Source organism: Spinacia oleracea, chromosome 6, assembly GCF_020520425.1.
Source record: "Spinacia oleracea cultivar Varoflay chromosome 6, BTI_SOV_V1, whole genome shotgun sequence".
NCBI lineage: Eukaryota > Viridiplantae > Streptophyta > Magnoliopsida > Caryophyllales > Amaranthaceae > Spinacia > Spinacia oleracea.
The window spans coordinates 145,907,187-145,927,388 of NC_079492.1; the positions used below are offsets into that span (position 1 = coordinate 145,907,187).

The 20,202-nt window shown below is 35.6% G+C and overlaps 2 protein-coding genes across 2 annotated transcripts; one reads left to right on the forward strand and one right to left on the reverse strand.

The window, feature by feature from the left end:
• Window positions 1-2,589: 2,589 nt before the first annotated feature.
• Window positions 2,590-8,433, forward strand: LOC110795714 (3-isopropylmalate dehydratase small subunit 1). Its single transcript, XM_022000732.2, has 2 exons — window positions 2,590-3,552; window positions 8,083-8,433. Exon 1 carries the CDS (start codon window positions 2,746-2,748, stop codon window positions 3,526-3,528), a length of 783 nt encoding a protein of 260 aa, XP_021856424.1. The 5' UTR covers window positions 2,590-2,745; the 3' UTR covers window positions 3,529-3,552; window positions 8,083-8,433.
• A 4,323-nt stretch (window positions 8,434-12,756) lies between these two features.
• Window positions 12,757-19,481, reverse strand: LOC110795702 (E3 ubiquitin ligase PQT3-like). The gene is made up of 15 exons (XM_022000725.2): window positions 18,470-19,481; window positions 17,740-17,839; window positions 17,422-17,503; window positions 17,158-17,330; window positions 16,991-17,058; window positions 16,737-16,805; window positions 16,477-16,633; window positions 16,244-16,392; window positions 15,604-15,768; window positions 15,268-15,513; window positions 15,012-15,053; window positions 14,694-14,922; window positions 14,469-14,591; window positions 14,095-14,173; window positions 12,757-13,265 (listed from the first exon to the last, which is right to left on the reverse strand). The coding sequence occupies exons 1-15, from the start codon at window positions 18,633-18,635 to the stop codon at window positions 12,882-12,884; spliced, it is 2,232 nt and encodes a 743-aa protein (XP_021856417.2). The 5' UTR covers window positions 18,636-19,481; the 3' UTR covers window positions 12,757-12,881.
• Window positions 19,482-20,202: the final 721 nt, after the last annotated feature.

Here is a 20,202-nt window from a genome sequence, read left to right on the forward strand (position 1 = left end):
AAAAAAATCGATTTGGGGCAAAAAAAAAAAATCGATTTGGGGCAAAAAAATCAATTTCGATTTGGGGCAAAAAAAAAATCGATTTGGGGCAAAAAAATAAAAATCGATAATTTTTTTTTGGGGGGGATTTTTTTTTTTTTAATCATTAAATGGACACGTGGCCTTCTCCAGTTGCCACGTGTCAAAGTCGTTGCCGGAATCTTGGGTCAACTCCAAGAAACCGGTAAAAGGTCCCAATCAACAAAAAAATTATGTATTAGGTCCCATTTCACCAATTTCGTCATAAAAGGTCATTTCTCGCAAAAAAACGTTTATAAAAGGTTCTTTTTGGCAAAAAACCCTATTTTTTGCCTTTTAAGAATGTGAAGTTAGTTGTACAGTCGTGTCATAGTGTAATACGGAGTAGTGTTCTTTCTACAGTATATAGTATGGTTGACTTTAGTTCTTTACTACATACAGTGATACAGTGCAAGTAGTTTGAAAGACTACCTCAGGACTTTTAAAATTTACTCATTGTTCAATTTATTCACACGTTCCTTCTTAATTGTATATAAAGAAAAAGATATGATCATGCGCTTCCTCTAAATTTGTAAGCTTGTCTATGTCAAAAAAAAAAAAAGCAAAAAAAGAATTTAATCTTCTACACTGGCGAGTTAACCATTACAACATGTCTATGTTACATGTTATCATTTCATTATTAATAAAAAGGACAATATAATAAAGTAGAGATTCACTCATATTTTTTATATGAATTACGTAATCATAGTTATTCAAAACGAGTCTATAGTAAACGGCATATACTGTTATGTATCGGAAGTGACATGTACTATTATGTATTGTACCGTATAACAATTGCATTTTAAGTTTTATTGCCGTTGCTTGGGCTGAGTATTAAATTTGATTTTGTATGTTGTTTTTAATTCTTTTCTTTTTGTAAGGGGTTAGTTAATTTGGTTGTAAGAGGAATGAAGTAGATTTTTTTTTTTTGTCTTTCTAGCTTTTTAGGGGGGAGGAATTGGAGGGAAAGTTAAGGATTTTTTTTTTAAAAGTCATTTTTCAATAAGTACGTGTCCGTTACGCACGAGGCAACACAGGAAAATTAAAGTCAGCCATTGAAAAATGGGTAAAGGTCTCCTCTCACAACTAAAATAAATAAATTTAGGTCCCATGCATCTCACAACAACTTTTTATGAGGTCCTTTATCACCATTTTCTAGACTTTAAAATGTCATTTCTAACAATAAAATCCTTGATTCGATGGTGTCTCATTGCTATAAACTAGGCATTGGCCCTAATTACTTGTAGTCTTGTAGCTTAAAGCTAGCTTCTCCGTTTGTTCTATTTTACCTTTATTTGTAGCTTAAACCTATAGTATAACGAAAAATGAAGAAACAACTGGGAAAAACAAATATTGGAAAAAGGATTTGATCCCAAGACCTCCAACAAATTTTATACAGTCCCTACCAATTAATTTAGTTAATTACAAACATTAATTTTAAAGGTTGCACGAGTTTAATTAAATAATTAATTAGGTTTATTAATAGCACATAGCGGTACACGCAGTTTACTAAATTGGTCACATAGCAATACAAGTCATTTACGGTAAAATTTTCGAGTTATTCATGTCATTGGTTGAGATATCATGCTTGCCCAAAACTAAATTTTATATAAAGGCACGAGTCCATACGAAGGATTTCCTCGTGCGTTTTTACTCGCACTATTGGTCTATTTCACTGGTGTCAATTCACAATTTGATCGTTATTATTTTTAATTTTCTCTAAACAAAAATTATAAAAAAGATATTTTGAAAATACACATTGAAACAAGTCTAAAAAGACCTTAAAGTCTAACCCTATTTACATTCTATTAATACAAAGTAAATCTTTTTCATTTTTCTTTTCAACCATAAAACTAGACAAGGATAAATTAGTGCAAAAACGTGAATAGATTAGGACTCGTTCGGTATCTATCAGTTTTCCAGTTTCCAGTTTTTGGTTTTTTATTTTTATAAGCTATATAAGCTATATATGATTTATATAGAATCGTGAATAAAAAATAACCAAACTTATAGTAATCATGTTAATTTTGAAATCTGGCAACAAAAAGTTGGAAACCGAAGTACTTTTTTTGGTTTTCATATGTTGGTTTTTAGTTTTGATACCGAAAGGACCCTTACGGGGTAGTAAATTCCATTTTTAATTGCTTCAATACTATGATAAAAGCACATCTCCTTATGATTAATTACATCTAAAACAAGTTAAAAATAGTAGAGTAAAATGCATCCTAATCTCAAACTCCACTAATGAGGTCTTAATAATAGTAATTAAGAACTAGTTGTCTCTTGGTTCAGTGGTGATTGAAGCTGAACTTGACAGGGAGGACCGTGTGTTTTATCCCCACAACAACAATTGGGAGAAAATCGGAACATATCCACCTAAAACTCACCCCGAATCCGGATCAGCCTTTGATAACACTGAAATTTTTAGTGATTAAGATTAAGAAATTGTGTATGATAGGTTCCTTGTTCGAATCGTCCTTGACCCTCACCAATTGATAATTTGTACTGGAGTTGTAAGTTTGTAACCATTCTAAGGGAAAAAATAAAAACACCAAGCGCCCCCGAACACAAACTCCGTATTTGGTAAAGTCTAACTTTTAATTAGTCCACCCAAAATTTTCTACTTCGTATTTTCCTATCTAAGCCGCAGCCGCCCCTCCCCGCTGCACTTCTCCTCTCTCTACAACCATGGCGACGGCCTCCGCTCCAACAACCTTCCGCACCTTCTCATCCTCAAACCCCAAAATCAACTCTCCCGCAAAACCCTCAATTGTTCCTCAAACCCCTTCATTTCTGAAACTGCGCGCCACCTATTCGACGAAATGCCGCACTCAATTCCTCACCACCAATTCACAATCCATCCGTCCACCGTCTTTAACACCGCTCAAATCCACCCCTTCCGACGCCTCCTTCGAACCCGCCACCGCATTCCACGGTCTATGCTATGTCGTCGGCGACAACATCGACACTGACCAAATCATCCCTGCTGAGTACCTTACTTTGGTCCCTTCAAACCCTGAAGAATACCAAAAACTTGGGTCATTTGCCCTAATTGGTTTACCCGGTTCGTACGAAGCTCGCTTCGTTGACAAAGATGAAATGAAAACAAAGTACTCAATCATCATTGCTGGTGCCAATTTCGGATGTGGGTCATCAAGAGAACATGCCCCAGTTGCTTTAGGTGCTGCTGGAACAAAAGCAGTGGTGGCTGAATCATATGCTAGAATCTTCTTTAGGAATTCTGTGTCAACTGGGGAAGTTTATCCATTGGAATCAGAGGTTAGGATTTGTGAAGAGTTTACTACTGGGGATGTGGCTACTGTTGAGCTAGGTGAGAGCAAGTTGATTAATCATACTACTGGAAAGGAGTATGTTTTAAAGTCTATTGGGGATGCTGGCCCTGTTATTGATGCTGGTGGGATTTTCGCTTATGCCCGAAAGGCTGGGATGATTGCAGCTGCAACCTCTTGAGTTTTGAGTTTTGAGTTATGTTGGGTATGATTTTTCTATTCTGGAGCTTATGATTTGTTTGCGAGCTTTCATTGCTATCTGTTGATTAGATGATGATTATGTTGGGATTGTGTTTATGATATTATTGCTTTGTTGATCTTAGTTACTTGTTAATTTCTTGTTGACATTCTTAATTGGTGATGTACTTACTGAGAGATTGATTATAACTTATAATCCACTTGTGATTGCTGCTGTTTTGAATGAACTAGCTCTCCGAAATCTGAATGGTAATGTTGATATAAGTGATGGTTATTGTTGTTGCTAAAAAAATGCAAATTTTGGGCATAGGTATACCTGTTGGGTGTTCCCCTCCAGGTGTTGCCCTTGGAGGGGAACACCGATACTGGATGTGGGAATAGTTTACTTTAGCTGGCATCTATGTTCACATGAAAGATATAATCAATAGTTTGGTTTTGTCAAGAATGCCTAAAAGTAATGTGGAAAACAACCAATAAAAATAAGGTTCTGCTAAGTACCGCGTAGTCAATTGATAGGGAAGAGAAGAAATTGAATTATTTGGAAAGTCAAATTGAAATATTCCAAATAGAACGGAGGACAATCACTTTGAAATGGAGGAGTATTAGGAAAAAAGATGAGAACAGAAGCATGCACCCTATCTGATATGTAATTTTACAAGTTTCTACATCAACCTCTATCTTTACTTGTTAACAAACTCATTGAAGCTAGTGGTATCCCAAATACGCACCTTCTTCAAACTTGTCCATGATAGCCATAAATAATTTTCGTAATCCTATAAATCTAGGAAATGTTATAACTTGTACTCGAGATAATGTATTCATATTTACCAAAATGCATACTTCTATAGTCTATGACCTCAAGTTAAAGCCCTCTTGAAAGCTAAGTCTTCTCAAATTATTATGCATTTACTCTTTTATTTGTAATTTATTTTTGGAATAATTAATTTTAATAATCCAACCTTTAAGCGATTTTCCAAAATTAATCCAACCTTTTGATTATTATTTATTAATCTAACCTTTATACCCCTTTAACTTTTATTACTCCAAAAAACTTGGAACCGGCTAAACCTGTTTTTCATTAAGTCTTTTTCATTACTCCTCCACCCACCTTAATCAAGATAACTTTTTTTATTATTCTTTTTTATTTTTATTCAATCATTCATCTTCAACCGTCTAACACCATTACCCACATTTTCTCTCCTGTATCTTCATTTTTATTTCCAACCACCATCAACACCCTCGCCCCCATTCACACCCTATTTACAAATTCCAACCTCATTCAACCTCCCATCAAAACCGATAAAACACTCTCCATTCGCGTTGGGCTGGTGTTGGGGTGGTTGGGGTGGTTATGGCCAGGCGGAAGAGGTTAGGAGAGAGAGTGAGGTGGTGGTTTTCCCTGGGTAGAGTTGTTTTCGGAGTACATATCTTGGTGTAAGATTATCTCAATTGCTATTAAATTTCATGGGTTACTTGATTTATTAATGGCAGATTAAGAAGATAAAGATAATTGTTGTTCAACTGGGAATGATGTAGACATCTGCTTGGTGAAGTCTTTTGTAATTTCTTTAATAATCTCTTGTATTATGAACTTGTTATGTGCTCGATTTTCTGGGTTAATTCTATCTTCTTATTAACTTATTAATGGCGGAGTATGAGAAAGAAGTTAATGGGTGTTAAATTTATTGATTATAATGTCGAAATTGATTTGGGGGTTTTTATAATTAATTTAGGATACCATGATTTTCCTGAAATTGAATTTGTATTCATCGATTTGATTGTATTTGTAAAAAAATTGTGTCTTGAATCCTATGGTTATGACGAAGGAACCAAGATTTGTTGGCACTTCAATATCTTCAAATGTTCCCAGCAACCCATTTATACGAAGAACTTGAAATTGTTAAAAGAGAAACGATATTGATGAAATACTTTTATCAAACTTTCCAAAAAAAATTCCAATTTTTTATCAAATGTTCAAGTATTCCCCTCTTGAAACTCATATGAACCGTCCAACAAATCAGAATCCCATTTTCTTGGAGAATGAAGCTAAGTCTTCAATGGAGGTGAAGGAAGATGATGAAGGGGGATGAGGTGTGAAAGAACAAAGAATCAGAGAAGTGCAGAGAAAGAAAAAAAAGAACAAGGGAGGAATTTAAGGAATCACGTGAGAAATTGGCCCACAGGCAAAATTGTAACTGTTACATGCCACATCATCAATTATGACCGGCTTAACCTGCTAGGTAACCTGTAAGGAGCAATACAAGTTAAAGGGGTATAAAGGTTGGATTAATAGATAATAATCAAAAGGTTGGATTAATTTTGGAAAATCGCTTAAAGGTCGGATTATTAAAAGTAATTTTTCCTTTATTTTTTGATTCGTTGGGATAGAAGCTGGTAAGTTAATAGAACTTCTTCATGAAAAATAGGCGAGCTTATAGGGTTGTGTAGTACTCCGTAAGTTGTCAACTTTGAATTGTGACAGACTAACCAATATCCCTTCAGACTGTCTTCTTCCTTTCGTCTTTTTACTTCTTTTGGAAAAAGTATTCCGGACTATTTCCTTTTGGATCAGTCCTCTTTGGAGGACGACTTCTTTTCAGCTGGCAACTCTAAAACAGTCTTTTTGGATATGTGTGTACACGGCTGCATAAAATTGTACCCCAACCATGGCGTAGACAGGAGCCTAAGTGGAAGCAATGTAGCAGCTATTGTGGGTTCTGAGCTACTAAGCGACGATATCTAAGCATCCGTCCAGGCGTCCACCATATTATTTTTCCTTTACCCATTGCTTCTCCTCCTGCCCAGTTACAACTTACAAATGCAATTGTAGCTCTACCTTTTCTCCTTCCTTTTACGGTTATCCCTATACATCATAACAATATGATCATCCACTAGAAAGAGAAACAATCCCACATGCTAGAAATGTAGAATGTTAAATCTGCTTCTCTTTTTCCATGGCTGAAAACAGATCCTTCAGAAACAGCTATATTGTAACAGTCGTAGCTTATAAATTTTTGTCCTCCTTCCATAAATAAGTAAAATTATGCTAATAGGACCCGACCTACTAATCATCATCTCCTCTAGCACGAAGCAAAAAGAAAGGTTAGCCTTCCTGGCCAGGGAGAAGTGATTTGGCACACTGTGATAGCACAGGAAATTGTGTTATACTCACATAGAGTTGTGCCAATATCAACTTAGTGGTGTGCCAAAATCAATTTGCCTTGTTAGGTGCAATGTTCATGTGCAGATATAGTTGTCAACTAGGGTTTCACCTTTCAATTGCTTAGCCTTGTCTCTAAGATGTTTGTTTAGCCAGACTGCTGAAAATGTTCAACTAATTCAGGGTTATTGCTGGCACTTTGGTCATGGGATGGTTGATCACTCGATCTTGATTTTGAATGTATCGACCATAATATGTTAATAAGATCAAGGGCTTCACAGCCGGCATTAAAATCTTGTGTTTCTGTTAGTCTGTTAGAAGGTCATTAGTTTTTATTTAGCACTTGCATCATTTTCCAGCAATATTGCATGGATCGTGGTTCATACCTGGCTTTAATTTGTGGTTCGTATACACAACTGAACAGTCTGTGTAACTGACCTAAATAGGGCTCTCAGCCTCTCAGTCTTAGTATTTTTAAAAAGTGTCAAGTGTTAGAAAAAAAGAGAGTACTAGATAGTCTTGTGGCTTTGGAGAGCTGAAATCAAGTTGCATTGGACATCAGGGAGTTGGACTAATCTTGGACGGGACTAAAAAGAATTTGGCCTTTCTCTTCTTAGTAGTGCTTTACTGTCAATTTTACCTGTTTATGCGAATCAAGTCATCTTCTCCGAGAAAGTCTTGTTAGAGACATTAGTATATGGATCTGAATTATCTTGTTAGCGTCTTTGTATGCTTTATTCATTAGTAAAATCATGATATCCTTGTTCAAACTCTCTGTATGCTATGATGTTTTAGTTGATCATTAACATGGACTTACTGAACAAACTTGTATAGAAGATAGGTGCATCTTGCCTTCAAGGAGGTGTCTGATCAAAACGTGTTCTGGTTCTAATTATTAATTCGTCAGCACCAAGTTCATTTTTCTTATCAATTAATTGGTGGTACAAGCTATGAATAACTTATAATTTTTATGATTTCCCACATGAACATGCCCTGTAGTTGAGGAGTAATTTGAGTATGACATTGACATATGTTTTTGAGACGATATGAAATAGGAACATTATTTGAAGTGTTGCTTGAGTATCCATTAGGCTTAACAGATTGTTTTTGTTTGTCCTCCCTGCACAAGGAGCTCATTTGCTGATTAGAACATAGAAGACTTTTGTAGGTTTCAAAGAAGCTGTCGTTCACTGTTTGCCTTTGTTCCTTTCAGATGTTCAATACCTTTGTTTACTTATCCTACTTTTTCCTTTGATGCTCAATACCTTTGTTTTGTTATCCTACTTTTTCCTTTGATGTTCCGGCTCTTTGTTTTGTAAATTACCATGAAATTTTGTCTATGTTCTTTTCATTTATTCTGAAATTTACACTGAGCAGGTTCTTTGAAGTGCAAATCAGCTTGAATTACAAGTTCAAACCAGTACTCACAATCTCCACAATTTGATGTAATCCATAAAACATGGGGCTGATTATTGTTGTGTATTAGATCTTTTGCATTTGTTAAGGCTGTAAGATTGTCATAAATCAGATTATGATCAGTTTAAGTTAATAACTGGTGCACTTGCTGTCTTTTTCTTTTTTTTTTATAGTAAAATGTCAAGTATTTGGAAGTTACATGCGGTCCTTGTAAAATAGAAATATAACTTATTTTAAGTCGATATAGTTCGAGTTTTGTAATGACTTGATTACATAATTACAAAATAATAATGGTCAAAGTTTGGTCTTGAACACCTCGATAGTCAAGTGTGGTGGGAGTAGTGGAAACCTCTGACTAATGAGGCGTTTTCATTCCATTATGCAGCTCATGGAGGTCCTATGTTCAGCCCTGCTTGGTTGCGCACCCCTGTCCGCCCCCTCCCTTATATTGTCCTATAAATTAAACATCGTACATAAATTTTGCTCCGTTCTATTGGATTTATTTTGACTGAATTTATATTATATTAACTGAACTTATCTTAACTTAACTGAACTTATCTGAACTTATTTTATCTGAAAAAAACTTATTTGTGTGTGAAAATATTTGGAAAAAACTTATTTTTGCTGAACTTAATTGAACTTATCTGAACTTATGAACTTAATTGAACTTATTTTATCTGAAGTAAGTCAAATTAAGTCGAACAAAACAAGGCATAAGCCCAAGATCAAAGTATTTGTATCGGTTAAAATTTCTATTTTTTTGTACACAAATGTTATGAGGTCCACGAATATGACTATGATAATGACAAATGATTGGAATATAAAATGTTACTGGATTAACGAATGTGTGAATTTTGACAAGAGTAATTTCACTTTATTTTGCGCCGGATCCGGATGGCTAACCTAGTTTCTTTTATTCAGAATGTTTTATTGAAATTTTTTATTATGTAATAAATCTTTAACTGAAATTATGACTCATTAATATGAAAGCTTGAATTACAATCAAGAACATCGGATATCAAGTTTCTCTATAGTTCAATCAGTAGTGTACACATGAGCTGCAGTTGTGATGTTGTTGATCGTAGAAGATGATTGTCCTATATATAAGCTCATCACGGAAATTATAGCTGATAGGTTGAGAGGCTCCCTCCCAAGCTCATTTCTCCAAACCAAAATAGTTTCTTTCCAGGGAGGGGAATTTAAACAAATATCATCATTGCAAATGAAATTCTCCATTCCATTCCATGAGGGCTAGAAAGGGGATAAGAGGTTAGTTTGAGCTTAAACTTGACCCTGAGAAAGCTTATGACAAATTAGTGTGGAGTTTCATTCGTAGTTCGCTTTTGTTTTATGGTTTGGACCCTCCTTTAGTCCAGCTCATCATGAGTTACACCTATTTGGTCTCCATTTCGGTTTTGACCATTTCCTTCTCTTTCGGGTATTAGTCAAGGTGACCCGGTTCTAGGGCCATTCTTGATGCTTTTTTGTGGTGTGTCAAGTCAAACTATTGGTATTGATAAAAGTAAGGTGATTTTTTCAAATAATACTTTCGCTTGTGGAGAATGAGCATTCAAGTGACAACATCAACCCCTATTTAGAATACCTCTCTCAGTTACTAGACCTACTAAGTTTACTCTCAAGTTTATCATGAACAAGATTATTAATTTGAATATTGTGTCTTATTATTACTTGCAATGTCTTCTTCTTACCGAATCCATTCTCGATAAAAGAGGCTACCTTGTGAGTTGGAAGAGAATTGCCAAACCAAAGGAAGAGGGAGGTCTAAGGATAGTTCATCGTTGTGTGAGCTCTTTAAATAGAGCATACATGTTAAATGTGTGGTGGAGGGTGATCCACCAAGAGAATAATCTGGCCGTCCAAGTGTTGAAGGATAAATATTCAAAATCAAATAATCTTTTTAGAACCTTCTCTCTTTGGTCCCATTTGTGGAAAGGTAAGAAAAGAATGTGGAATCTTTTCAAGGACAATGTTGTTGGATGGGATTGGGATGGTTCTTTAGTGAATTTATGGGAGGATAATTGGCTTGGAGATAAGGAGGAAGTACAAATACATATCTGATATGTATGGGCAAATACATATCAGAATATAAGATAAAATAGGAAAAAGGACAAAAAAAAAATTAAATGGTACTTTTCTAAACACAAATGGTACTTTTTTTTACAGAATGGTATTTTTTTTTACAGAATGGTACTTTTTTTTACATGAATGGTACTTCCTTTTTTGTCTTTTAGCTATTTGTCTTTTAGTTGATTTGTGTTTGTTGTTGCATGCCCGATATCCGCCTCGACGCACTCTGGAGATAAGCCTCTTAGACCGATTATTGCGGGTTTTTGCATAAGGGTGAGACATATTTTACTACTCACTCCGTATTTATTTAAGAGATACACTTGGTCGGGCACGGGTATTAAGAAAAAGAATTGAATGAAATAAAATAATAAAGCAAGTGGGGTTGGTAGATATTTTAATAAGTAAACAAGTGGGGACTATGTCATTTTGGTGGGGTGGGAGGTGGTGTGGTTTTATGAAATTATTTGTTTAATAGGATAGTGGGTCATAGGGTAAATTAAATGTATTATTTAATTAGATTGTGGGGTTGATAAGTTACTAAAAATGACAAGTGTATCTCTTAAATAAATACGGCCGGAAAAGGCAAGTATATCCCTTAAATAAATACGGAGGGGGTATTAGGGATGTTATGCTTTTCTCCTGAAACTCCTTTCTTTTCCCTGACTGTGTTAAAAAATTAGGTGCTTATGTTCCCCTCTTAGGTCAGTCTTGTGGTCAAGAGGATTTCATGTTTTCAAAACTGACTTCTAATAGAAATTTTGATTTAACAATGCAATGTCTGTTATTCAAATGCACACTTCCTCTCAAGAGGACTATTAGAAGAGGATTTGGAAAACTGATACGATTTCAAAAATAAGATTTTTTATTTGACTTGCGTTCTTTGATAGATTTCCTCATAATCTTACTTTTCAAACCAACCTTAGAACACTCTACATGTTCTTAGGGATTGCCCTCGAGCTTAAGAGATTTGGTACCACCAAGAGGTTGATGACTCCTTTTTTATCCCTACGGGAAGCATTCGAGTCTTACTCATACACCCACCCATCCCTCAAACCATATTTTTCTACCTTGGGAAAGTTTTTTCCCTTGCACTCAAATAATTTCATCATCAATCACATTTATACCTCTTTGGATACAGGGCTGTCTATGGAGAGGTTTAATAGAAACTCCAGTACAGGGTCCCAAATTTTTTAGGGCCCAAAAAAAATTAGTGATAACTTATATAGTCCAATTATTGGTTATATAGTAAATCGTGCAAATAGAAGATACTTAATTGATTTGTGGATCAATGGTATAACCTTCTTAATATTTCATAGATTGTGAGATTGACTCCCAATCTATACATTTTTTTTTTTGTTTTTTAGTGTTAATAATCATTTTATTAAGTAAAGGGCTTCCACGTTAAAAAAAAGAAAAAAGAAAAAAAAAAGAACATGGCCTCCGCATTCCCAGAGACGGCCATGTTTGGATAAGTGCATTATGGAAGCCGGAATTCTCGCTTGGGAACACCACACTTCCAGACATTGCATCACTTCCATCCCAAACCTCCACTTGGGTAACACTTGCTCTTGGAAACCTCCTCCTTTCAACTGGATTAAGCTCAATTGTGACACTTCTTTTATGTCAAGATAGGTTTATGCTAGCATAATGCCAGGGGTCAGTGGCGGAGCCACGGTGCCCTCAGTGGGGTCCTTGACCCCACTTGAATTTTTTTTTATTTTTTTTATTTTTATAGTTAAAATTTCAATTTTTTTTTTAAAAATAAATAATTTTAGTGAAAGTTTCATCAATTTTTAAATAGTGACCCCACTATCTCAAAATTCTGGATCCGCTACTGCCAGGGGTATTTCGAGACCATTTAGGCGATTGGGCCCTTGGATTTCAAAGAAAACTATTCTAATGGGAGAATTACAAGCTATTTTGCAGGGGATTCTTATCATTGCCGAGAAAAGATGGGATCATGTCCTAGTTACCACAAACTCTCAACAATCTCTCAACAGAATTATTTGAACAACATGCTAATTTTGTTGTGGTTAATCACTGTAGCAAGCTAGTTTTGAAGATGCCTGGGGTTAAGCCTGAGTTCGAGCCTCGGTCCACAAACAAAGTTGCTGATAGAATAGCTAAATTATGTAAAACTAATTGCTTAATTTGTACTCCCTCCGTTTCGAAATAATGACGGTTTCTTTAAATTGGTGTTTCAAAATAATAGGATAATGTGCTTTATTCCAACTTTGGTATATGACTCATCATATTTAATGAATTTACACTACTCTTTTTTCCACTTTACTTGCAACTTTCCACTCAATCTACTTTTATATTATTTTTTTACTCATAACTTTTGACCCAACCTATTTTTTTTATTCTTCTTTTCTTACCACTCCACTCAACCTAATTTTTTATTATTCTTTTCTTACAACATTCTACTTTTCCCATTCTTATTTCTTAACATCTTGGTTGTTGTAAAATGCGTAAATGTTCCTATTATTTCGAAACGGAGGTAATATAATTTAGAGCAACCCAACTTGTAATTGTTTGAACTTTAAATAATGGTACTTAAAAAAAATATGACTTTATTATATACTTCACTTTTGTCCAAAAATAAGACAAAAGTCCAACAAAGAGGGAGTTACATTTCTTTCGGGCCATTACAACTAAGGCACCTAGCTAATCTATACACACACTTGCCTTCGCTTCTTGCTGGGCTCTTCGTCTTGGAAGTTAATTCTTGAGTAAGCCCTCATCTTATGCTTGTCCGAAAGCCCGGCGGATGCTTTGAATGGCTGCTGCCTCGAGGATGATGACTTGGAGCGGCCACAAGGGCGAGACTCTTGATCCATATCATAGTCGACCTCATAATGTCCGGGTTTCCTCTTTAAGGCATGGCGAGGGAGATACGAGTCACGGTGACTGTGTGAGACCCGATGGTGGTTGTCATGGTCACGGTCGTGGTGGTCCATGGAGGTTCTCTTATTCTCCCTCTTATAGTCATGGTCATGATCATGATACTTGTGGTTGTGTTCTTCCCTTGAGGAGTTGCGTGCTTCTGTTGGCTTCTGCATGAGGTTCAAATAAGATTTTTCAATAACAATCGTATGTTTAAAACACCAATAAAGAACAATTATTTTATATATATACTCTGCATATACGCAATCTTTTTGGTGTAATAAAATTATTAAGTATTTTGTTTTATGTAGTTAATGAACAAAGAAAAAACGAGAATATCAAAACTTCATACAAAGTATATTATTTTGTGAACTTTTGGTTTATCTTTTGTTCTCCAACCCACGGTACAAAACTAACATCATTCGTAACATTAAATTTCAAGTTTGGAGGCCCTTTTTACATAATGCTTTTGAAAAAGTTAATAAGCCTCTTTTAAGTTTCAAGTTTGGCAGTAAGGAATGTGGGATCTGCAAACCAGAAGAATGTAGCATCCTCCTAAGCACTTGGGCCTACATTTATGAAAGCCCAAGTAATGTTATATACCCGTCCCTAGGGAAAAAAAAGCACATATATGCAGAGACGGGATTATGCGTTGGAATAAAGCTTTACGGAGAAATACATACAAGAAATGTATGGATTGGGAGTAACAAAGTACAGAAAGTGATAGGCAAGTGTTAAAAAAACAATTATGAACAAATACTTGCTTTCCTCCCTCCTTCCCACCCCATCCAAAAAATTCAAAATATCAAAACAAACACAATATTTAGTATTTCCCCTAAACTCGCCGAAATTGTATGAGCCAAGGGGATCAAAGCAACTAAAATTTGCCAGTATACATGTTAAAACAACGCCTAGATTTCCATTCGTCAACATGGAACTCCTGGAGTACGGAAGATCAAAGCCGGAGAGAACAGAGATTTGGACAACAAAATAACATACATGTTTCGATTTCACAGGTGGGACGTTGGCGTTGCTGCTTGCTTCTCTGCCATAATCACGATCTTTATTAGGAAGGTCCCTGATGCATCAAAAGTTTAATTTAGATCAGTTTAGATCAAATTAGAGCAAACATATTCCCAACTAACTTCTTATACTTCTTATACAACTACAAAAAAGCTCAATCTACAATAACAGTGGAGCTATTTTCCAAAGAAACGGCCCTGAACTTCACAACTTCAACTCGTTAAGTACCACAGCATTATAGTTTCCTGGTTCTAAAAAAAAATTTGCCAATGGATTTAACAGTTTTCACATAATTCAGTCCCAGTTTGCTTACTACTACATAAACCATAAAGAGTTCAGATCTTCCCTACCTCTCAACTCGTCTCTCCATCTCTTTCTTTCTTTGCACTTCAAACTTCCCAGCCACAAACTCTTCGTTTCTTATTGATGTTGGTCTGACGTTCATGTTCGTACCAAACTTTGTTGCAAAATCCCTGAAATTTTCTAAACTGATCAATTCATGTACTATAGGAGGAGGAAAATCAATTAAGAGTGACAGTGAGGATGCATAGCATGAGAAACAAAAATATACACACCTTTGCGGAGGAGGAAGCATTGGGGGCATCATGAACCCTTGTGGCCCATAAAACTCTGGAGGAATAAAATTGCCGAAAGTCAAATCCATACCATTACCATACCCCATGTTATATGGCATGTTACCACCAAAAGGACCCATAAATCCATTAACAGCAGGTTGCATGCTTGTCTGGCAAGGATTGAATGCGTATCCGTCCATACTAGGCTGCATCCATTGCATGCCTGAAGCTGCAAGTTACCAATTTCATTCCTAATATTAGAAAACCAACACAAGAAACACAGTATTCAAAGGCGAAAAGATTAAAATGAAGATGTACCATTTACAGGAAAAGACTCCTTCCTCTTTTTCTTTTTCTTATCTGAAGACCCAAAAGAAAAAACTGATTAGGATAGCAGGCAACACCTAGCAAACAGGTTAAAATTATGTACAACAATAAAAGGACAAAAAAAAATGGCAGGAGTCAACTGAATAAAGCTGAGAATACTTTTTTCAAGATCAACCGAACATTAAATACCAAATCAGCTAATACAAATTTAAAAATCATTGTCAACCATCTGTCTCCCTGTAGTTACCTGTTTCATTAGAAGCCACCTTTGGTCTAATTTCATCAACGACAGGTAAAGGAATACCCTGTGATGCAGGTTCCTTCACAGTTATAGATTCTTGTGTTGCTTCAGGTACATCTGGAACTTTAGTAATATTCTCCTTCACATTTGAAGTTTCTTTGGAATCTGGTGGTAGCATTTGCTCTACGTTTGACACAGCAGATTGAGTAGGTGATGGAGTATTAGGTTGAGGACAGTGTGCAGACTGCATATCTGAATACACAAGATATTCAAATCTTTAAAAAATGGAAGGTAAAAATACAATGTTAACCTGAAAAGTTGAAACCAAAGTTATATAACTACCTTGAAAATTGAGGCTCCCTGGATTATCCACGCTGCTGTTACCAGGAGACTCTAAGATGCGTTTAATCGTTGACCGGAGTGTCTTATTTGGCACAAGATCGTCTGCAAGTACATCTCTTGTCCCACAGACACACATTGATTTTGAAATGATATAATCTCTGATACCTGGCAACATTGAAGAAGAATAAGTATTAAACAAATCTAGAATTTAAATGCAACAGTTCATCACAACATCACATAATTCTCTAAATGTACAGCTAGTGTTAACTCAACATGCATCACTTATGACTCGTAGATACGCCTAGCATGCCCTAGCATATGAAATAGGTATACTCCACTAAGTTTAAATCACAGCCTAGCACATAAAAAGAAGATATAGAATTATCTATGAAGCATATTTCAAGAGGATGCAAATCCATTAATCATTTAATCCAATACAATCAACCAGACAAGCACATCCAGATACTAAAAAAATCAAACAGAAATTCACAATCGGATACTATGTAAGACATCCACTATCATCCTTCAACTTAAAGCACAGAGTACCTATTGAAAATAACAATACGCTTCATAATATCCATAGTCATAAAACAAACATATCATCAGAAAGACAGAACTTGATAGTTTACAATCAACTTACATTTGTCACAGAAACTACCAAAACAACACTTGCTGGATAAGACAGCTTCTTTCATCACTTCTTTGCACAGTGGACAATGAAGTTCTGGTGGAAGATCTCCAAGAGACCGAGTAGAAGATACCCCTTCCATTTCCTTTTCAAAGGCAGCTCTGTAGAGTGACAGTGCCATGTTAGCTCGAGAATAGGGATTAAAAAAACGAAAAATCTTTTGCTGCCTAAGAAAGCGAACTTACTCATTTGGCTTCAAAACAGCAACAGTGCCACACGGCAATGCAAAGGAGCCATCCAGTGTAGGTACCAACATTGACTTTGGGATACCAGTAGCAGGTCTCACTTTCTTAATGTCATAATTTGGGTCACCGTTTGTAGGGCAGTGTTGAATAAAATGACCTAAAGTAAGAAGGTGATCAAAACCAATCAGAATTTCTTGTTGAAAACAGGTTACAACGATCAGCATAATAAGTTTGAATAGTCCAAAGATTAAAGAACTCACCAGGAACCTTGCACCTATGACAAACGTAGCCTTGTGGAGGTGTTTTTGACTCCAAAGTACCACCTCGGCCTAAGAAAGAGGATGCAGAGTTAGCAATAAGAATGATTTTCAAAACCAACCACAGACAAGCGATTATGGGAACCATGATTTCCCTTTAGATTATCATTTATCAAACAGTTCATCAACAAACGGACATACACCCTAAAACAATAAGCTAATTATATTAGGAAATAGAAAGCAATTTAGAGACATACCAAATCCTCGGCCACCTTGTCCACCTCTTCCAAAACCACTCCCTTGGCCGAAACCATCAGTATGCGAACTGCATAGTTTACAGAGCATTCCAATTAGTACATACAAATTTTTACTCATGGCTAGACGTAAAATAACAACCATAGTGCAAATAGAAACAAAGTCTCACTTCTGCCAGTCTAAACCAGAATTTTCAACTAAAGCCTTGATCTTGTTGTCCTCGTCAGCTTTGCTTGCAGAAATCAAATCCTGAACTGGATTGCTGGAATTTCCTGGTGTTATCTCAGGGATAGTGTCATATATACTACTCCCAAATTCATCATCCATTACTGAAGGTCCAAACTGAATAAAATAAAATAAGTCATTAAACATATATGAGAGGTTGTGAGTCTTGTAACACATGTATAGAACCATCTGAGTAGCGGATTCATACATCTAAAAAGCCTGAAGAATCAGCAGATGTGATGTTGCTTTTCGCAGGTTGATCATCCCCAGCATTATTTTCAACCTTTGGCCTGCAGAAAAAAGCAGAAATTCCAGTTCAATAAACCAAGCCACATCTAAACTCACAGTTCTTCAAAATAATACAGTTTCATTCAGAAAACACAATAGACAGCCTTGAAGAAGGTAATCAATACATAACCATTTTGCGTTGAAACACACTAACACAATGGTTATCTTAATAAAACAACAACTACTGATGACAACAAAATATAATTCAAGGTAAATAAAGACGAGGCTAAAACAGTACTTTTGCATATCTGCAACAATGTTCATACGGCGCAGTCCTGGAACTCGACGAACAAGAACAGAAGTGCTCTTTGGAATCAACATTGCTTCATCAAGATATTCTGAAAAACAGACAACAAACCATGAAAAGCTGCAAACACAACATTAAGCAATAAGAAGAGTAGTAGAATTGCCAATGAACACTTGATATATGTTGGCAATGGCAACTGTTATCTGTAGTAATGATTGATGACCCTGATCTTAAACAATATTGGAGGAACACTAAACACATCTCAAGATAAGTGGACTAAATTGGGCATTTTATCAAAAGATTTTTTGTACAAAACACCCCAGCTCACTGAGATATGCCAATTGTTCCTCCAAATTTACAGCATCAGGCAAAATCAATGGCAAATCGAACGAAGATGCTGGATTTCTCACCCAGTTAGCTCAAACTTAAGAAAAGATACATATAAAAAATAAAAAATAAAAGATAAACTAATTGCGGCGTAATTGTGCAAATTCAGAGGCTATAATCAACACGTTGAGATTGTAATATTTACAAACAACCTCCAGGTTACACAATCTAAATAGGTAAACTCCAATATTGTACCGCACCAGCACCAAAGAAATAACAGAATATACCACAATATACAATTGTAGGTTTCCAAAATATTAAGGCGTACTGTATGGAATGTAATTAAAAACATCTAGTAAAGTTGCTGTTAACATTCGAAGTTTGATTAACCAACCTTCATCGGTTTGAGCGTTGGAAACGACGAGGTCGAAATCTGTACCTCTTCTCATATGTTTTGATTCGATAATTGTTAGTTTTAAATCGGCAACCGATATAAAAGGGCCAGCAATAGGAATTGTAGCATAATCTTTTGCACTTTTGAACTTATAATACACAGCCATAATTTCTCGGAATATTCTTTCTTTCACAGAGAAATCGATCAATCAAACAATTTTATATCGCAAAAACGCAATAAGTAAACCCTAAAAACAAAATTATAGGGCTTAAATTGAATCTCAAAAAAACTAAACAAAAGTACAAAGATTTATTTTTATCTCTTTTTCGCCTTGAAGTCCTCTTGTAGTATAACAATGCCGAATCCGTCAGATGATGCGAAAACCGTTCGATTCAAATTTCTGGAACGCCTTCGCCTTTTATCTGAAATTCGTAAGTTTTGATCGCAATATGACCCTGGCGATTCGTAGTTCTTCAATTTCGAATTCTGATTTCAGAAATCGTTCAATCGGATACCGTCAAACTTTGTTCAAACTCCAACAACCAGAAATCCTCTGGTTTCAGAACGGAAAATCGTGAACCGAGATTCACACGGAAGAATCGAATGGTAGACGAAGATGTGAGGAGGATTCTTAACGATGAAATCGATTGCAGCGCAATGGATTTGCAAGAGAGAGAGGAAAATTTAGGGTTAGGGTTTACAGATTGGGGATGATGAAAAGAGAGAAGGTTTGGGATGAAGTTTTTGTCAAGTTTCGAATTTCTCAAGGGCTGAGGGCGATTCTATTTATAAAGAGTGCGGTGTCAACCTTGAAGCACAAGGAACGCGCCAACGCGGTAACGAATTTTGCATCTCACGAATAAAGGCGGTTAAGAAATTCGTTTCCGCGTTTTGGTCAATGTAGGAAGTCAATTAGAACTCTTGATTAGAAATACTAAGGGTTACACGGAATCTATAACATCAACCGTTCTAATTATGGATGATTTATTTTCTCCGTTTAATGTTGAATTTTGGTGGTATATTGACCTACTAAACAGGCTAATTGTGTATAAAAATCATTTTAGTGGTTACACGAATTTTATAACATCAACCAGCCTATTTATGAATAGTTTATTTTCCCCGTTTAAGATTGGATTTCGATGGTATATTAACCTATTAAACATGCTAATTATGCATAAAATCTATTTTGAGATGATATCGCCAAAAATGGACAGATTGTAGTTGGGACAACCGATCTTTTTCCTAAAAAAAATTATTATTTATATGCACTTTTTTTTATTTGAACTCTTGATTATTCTTTGTACTCAATATTGTAAGCAGACTTGGAAACTAGACTTGAATTGGATGATATGAATCAACCTAAACTGATTTAGACCAGAATTGAACCCGGATGGTACACGAAACTGGATAACCTGAAAAAATTCGACCCGAGTTTACCTAACCGAAACCAAATGTAGTTAAAATGGATAGTCTCCCACAATACTTTCATTTTCAATTGACTTGACCAGATCGTACCCGACCACAAATGAATGGACCGGACCATAAAATTTCTTCACCTAAATCTTACCGATCTGGATGGACCTAATTAACCCAAACGATCATTTTGTCATATTACAATGGGAGGTGATAAATCCAAAGATAATTTCACTTTTTCCAAGTAAATTTATATTTTTCAAACTTGATTTCCTTGGATATTTTCATAGTTGATTTCCGTAAAAGAGGTGAAATTATAC

What these genes read in the sequence shown, in the direction of transcription:
- LOC110795714 (XM_022000732.2), top strand. Translation starts at nt 2,746, where the DNA reads ATGGCGACGGCCTCCGCTCCAACAACCTTCCGCACCTTCTCATCCTCA.
- LOC110795702 (XM_022000725.2), bottom strand. Translation starts at nt 18,635, where the DNA reads ATGGCTGTGTATTATAAGTTCAAAAGTGCAAAAGATTATGCTACAATT. An exon ending in ATTGTTGCAGATATGCAAAA is followed by an intron (nt 17,504 to 17,739) that starts GTACTGTTTTAG and finishes TTTTTTCTGCAG; the next exon opens with GCCAAAGGTTGAAAATAATG. An exon ending in GGAGTCTTTTCCTGTAAATG is followed by an intron (nt 14,923 to 15,011) that starts GTACATCTTCAT and finishes GGTAACTTGCAG; the next exon opens with CTTCAGGCATGCAATGGATG.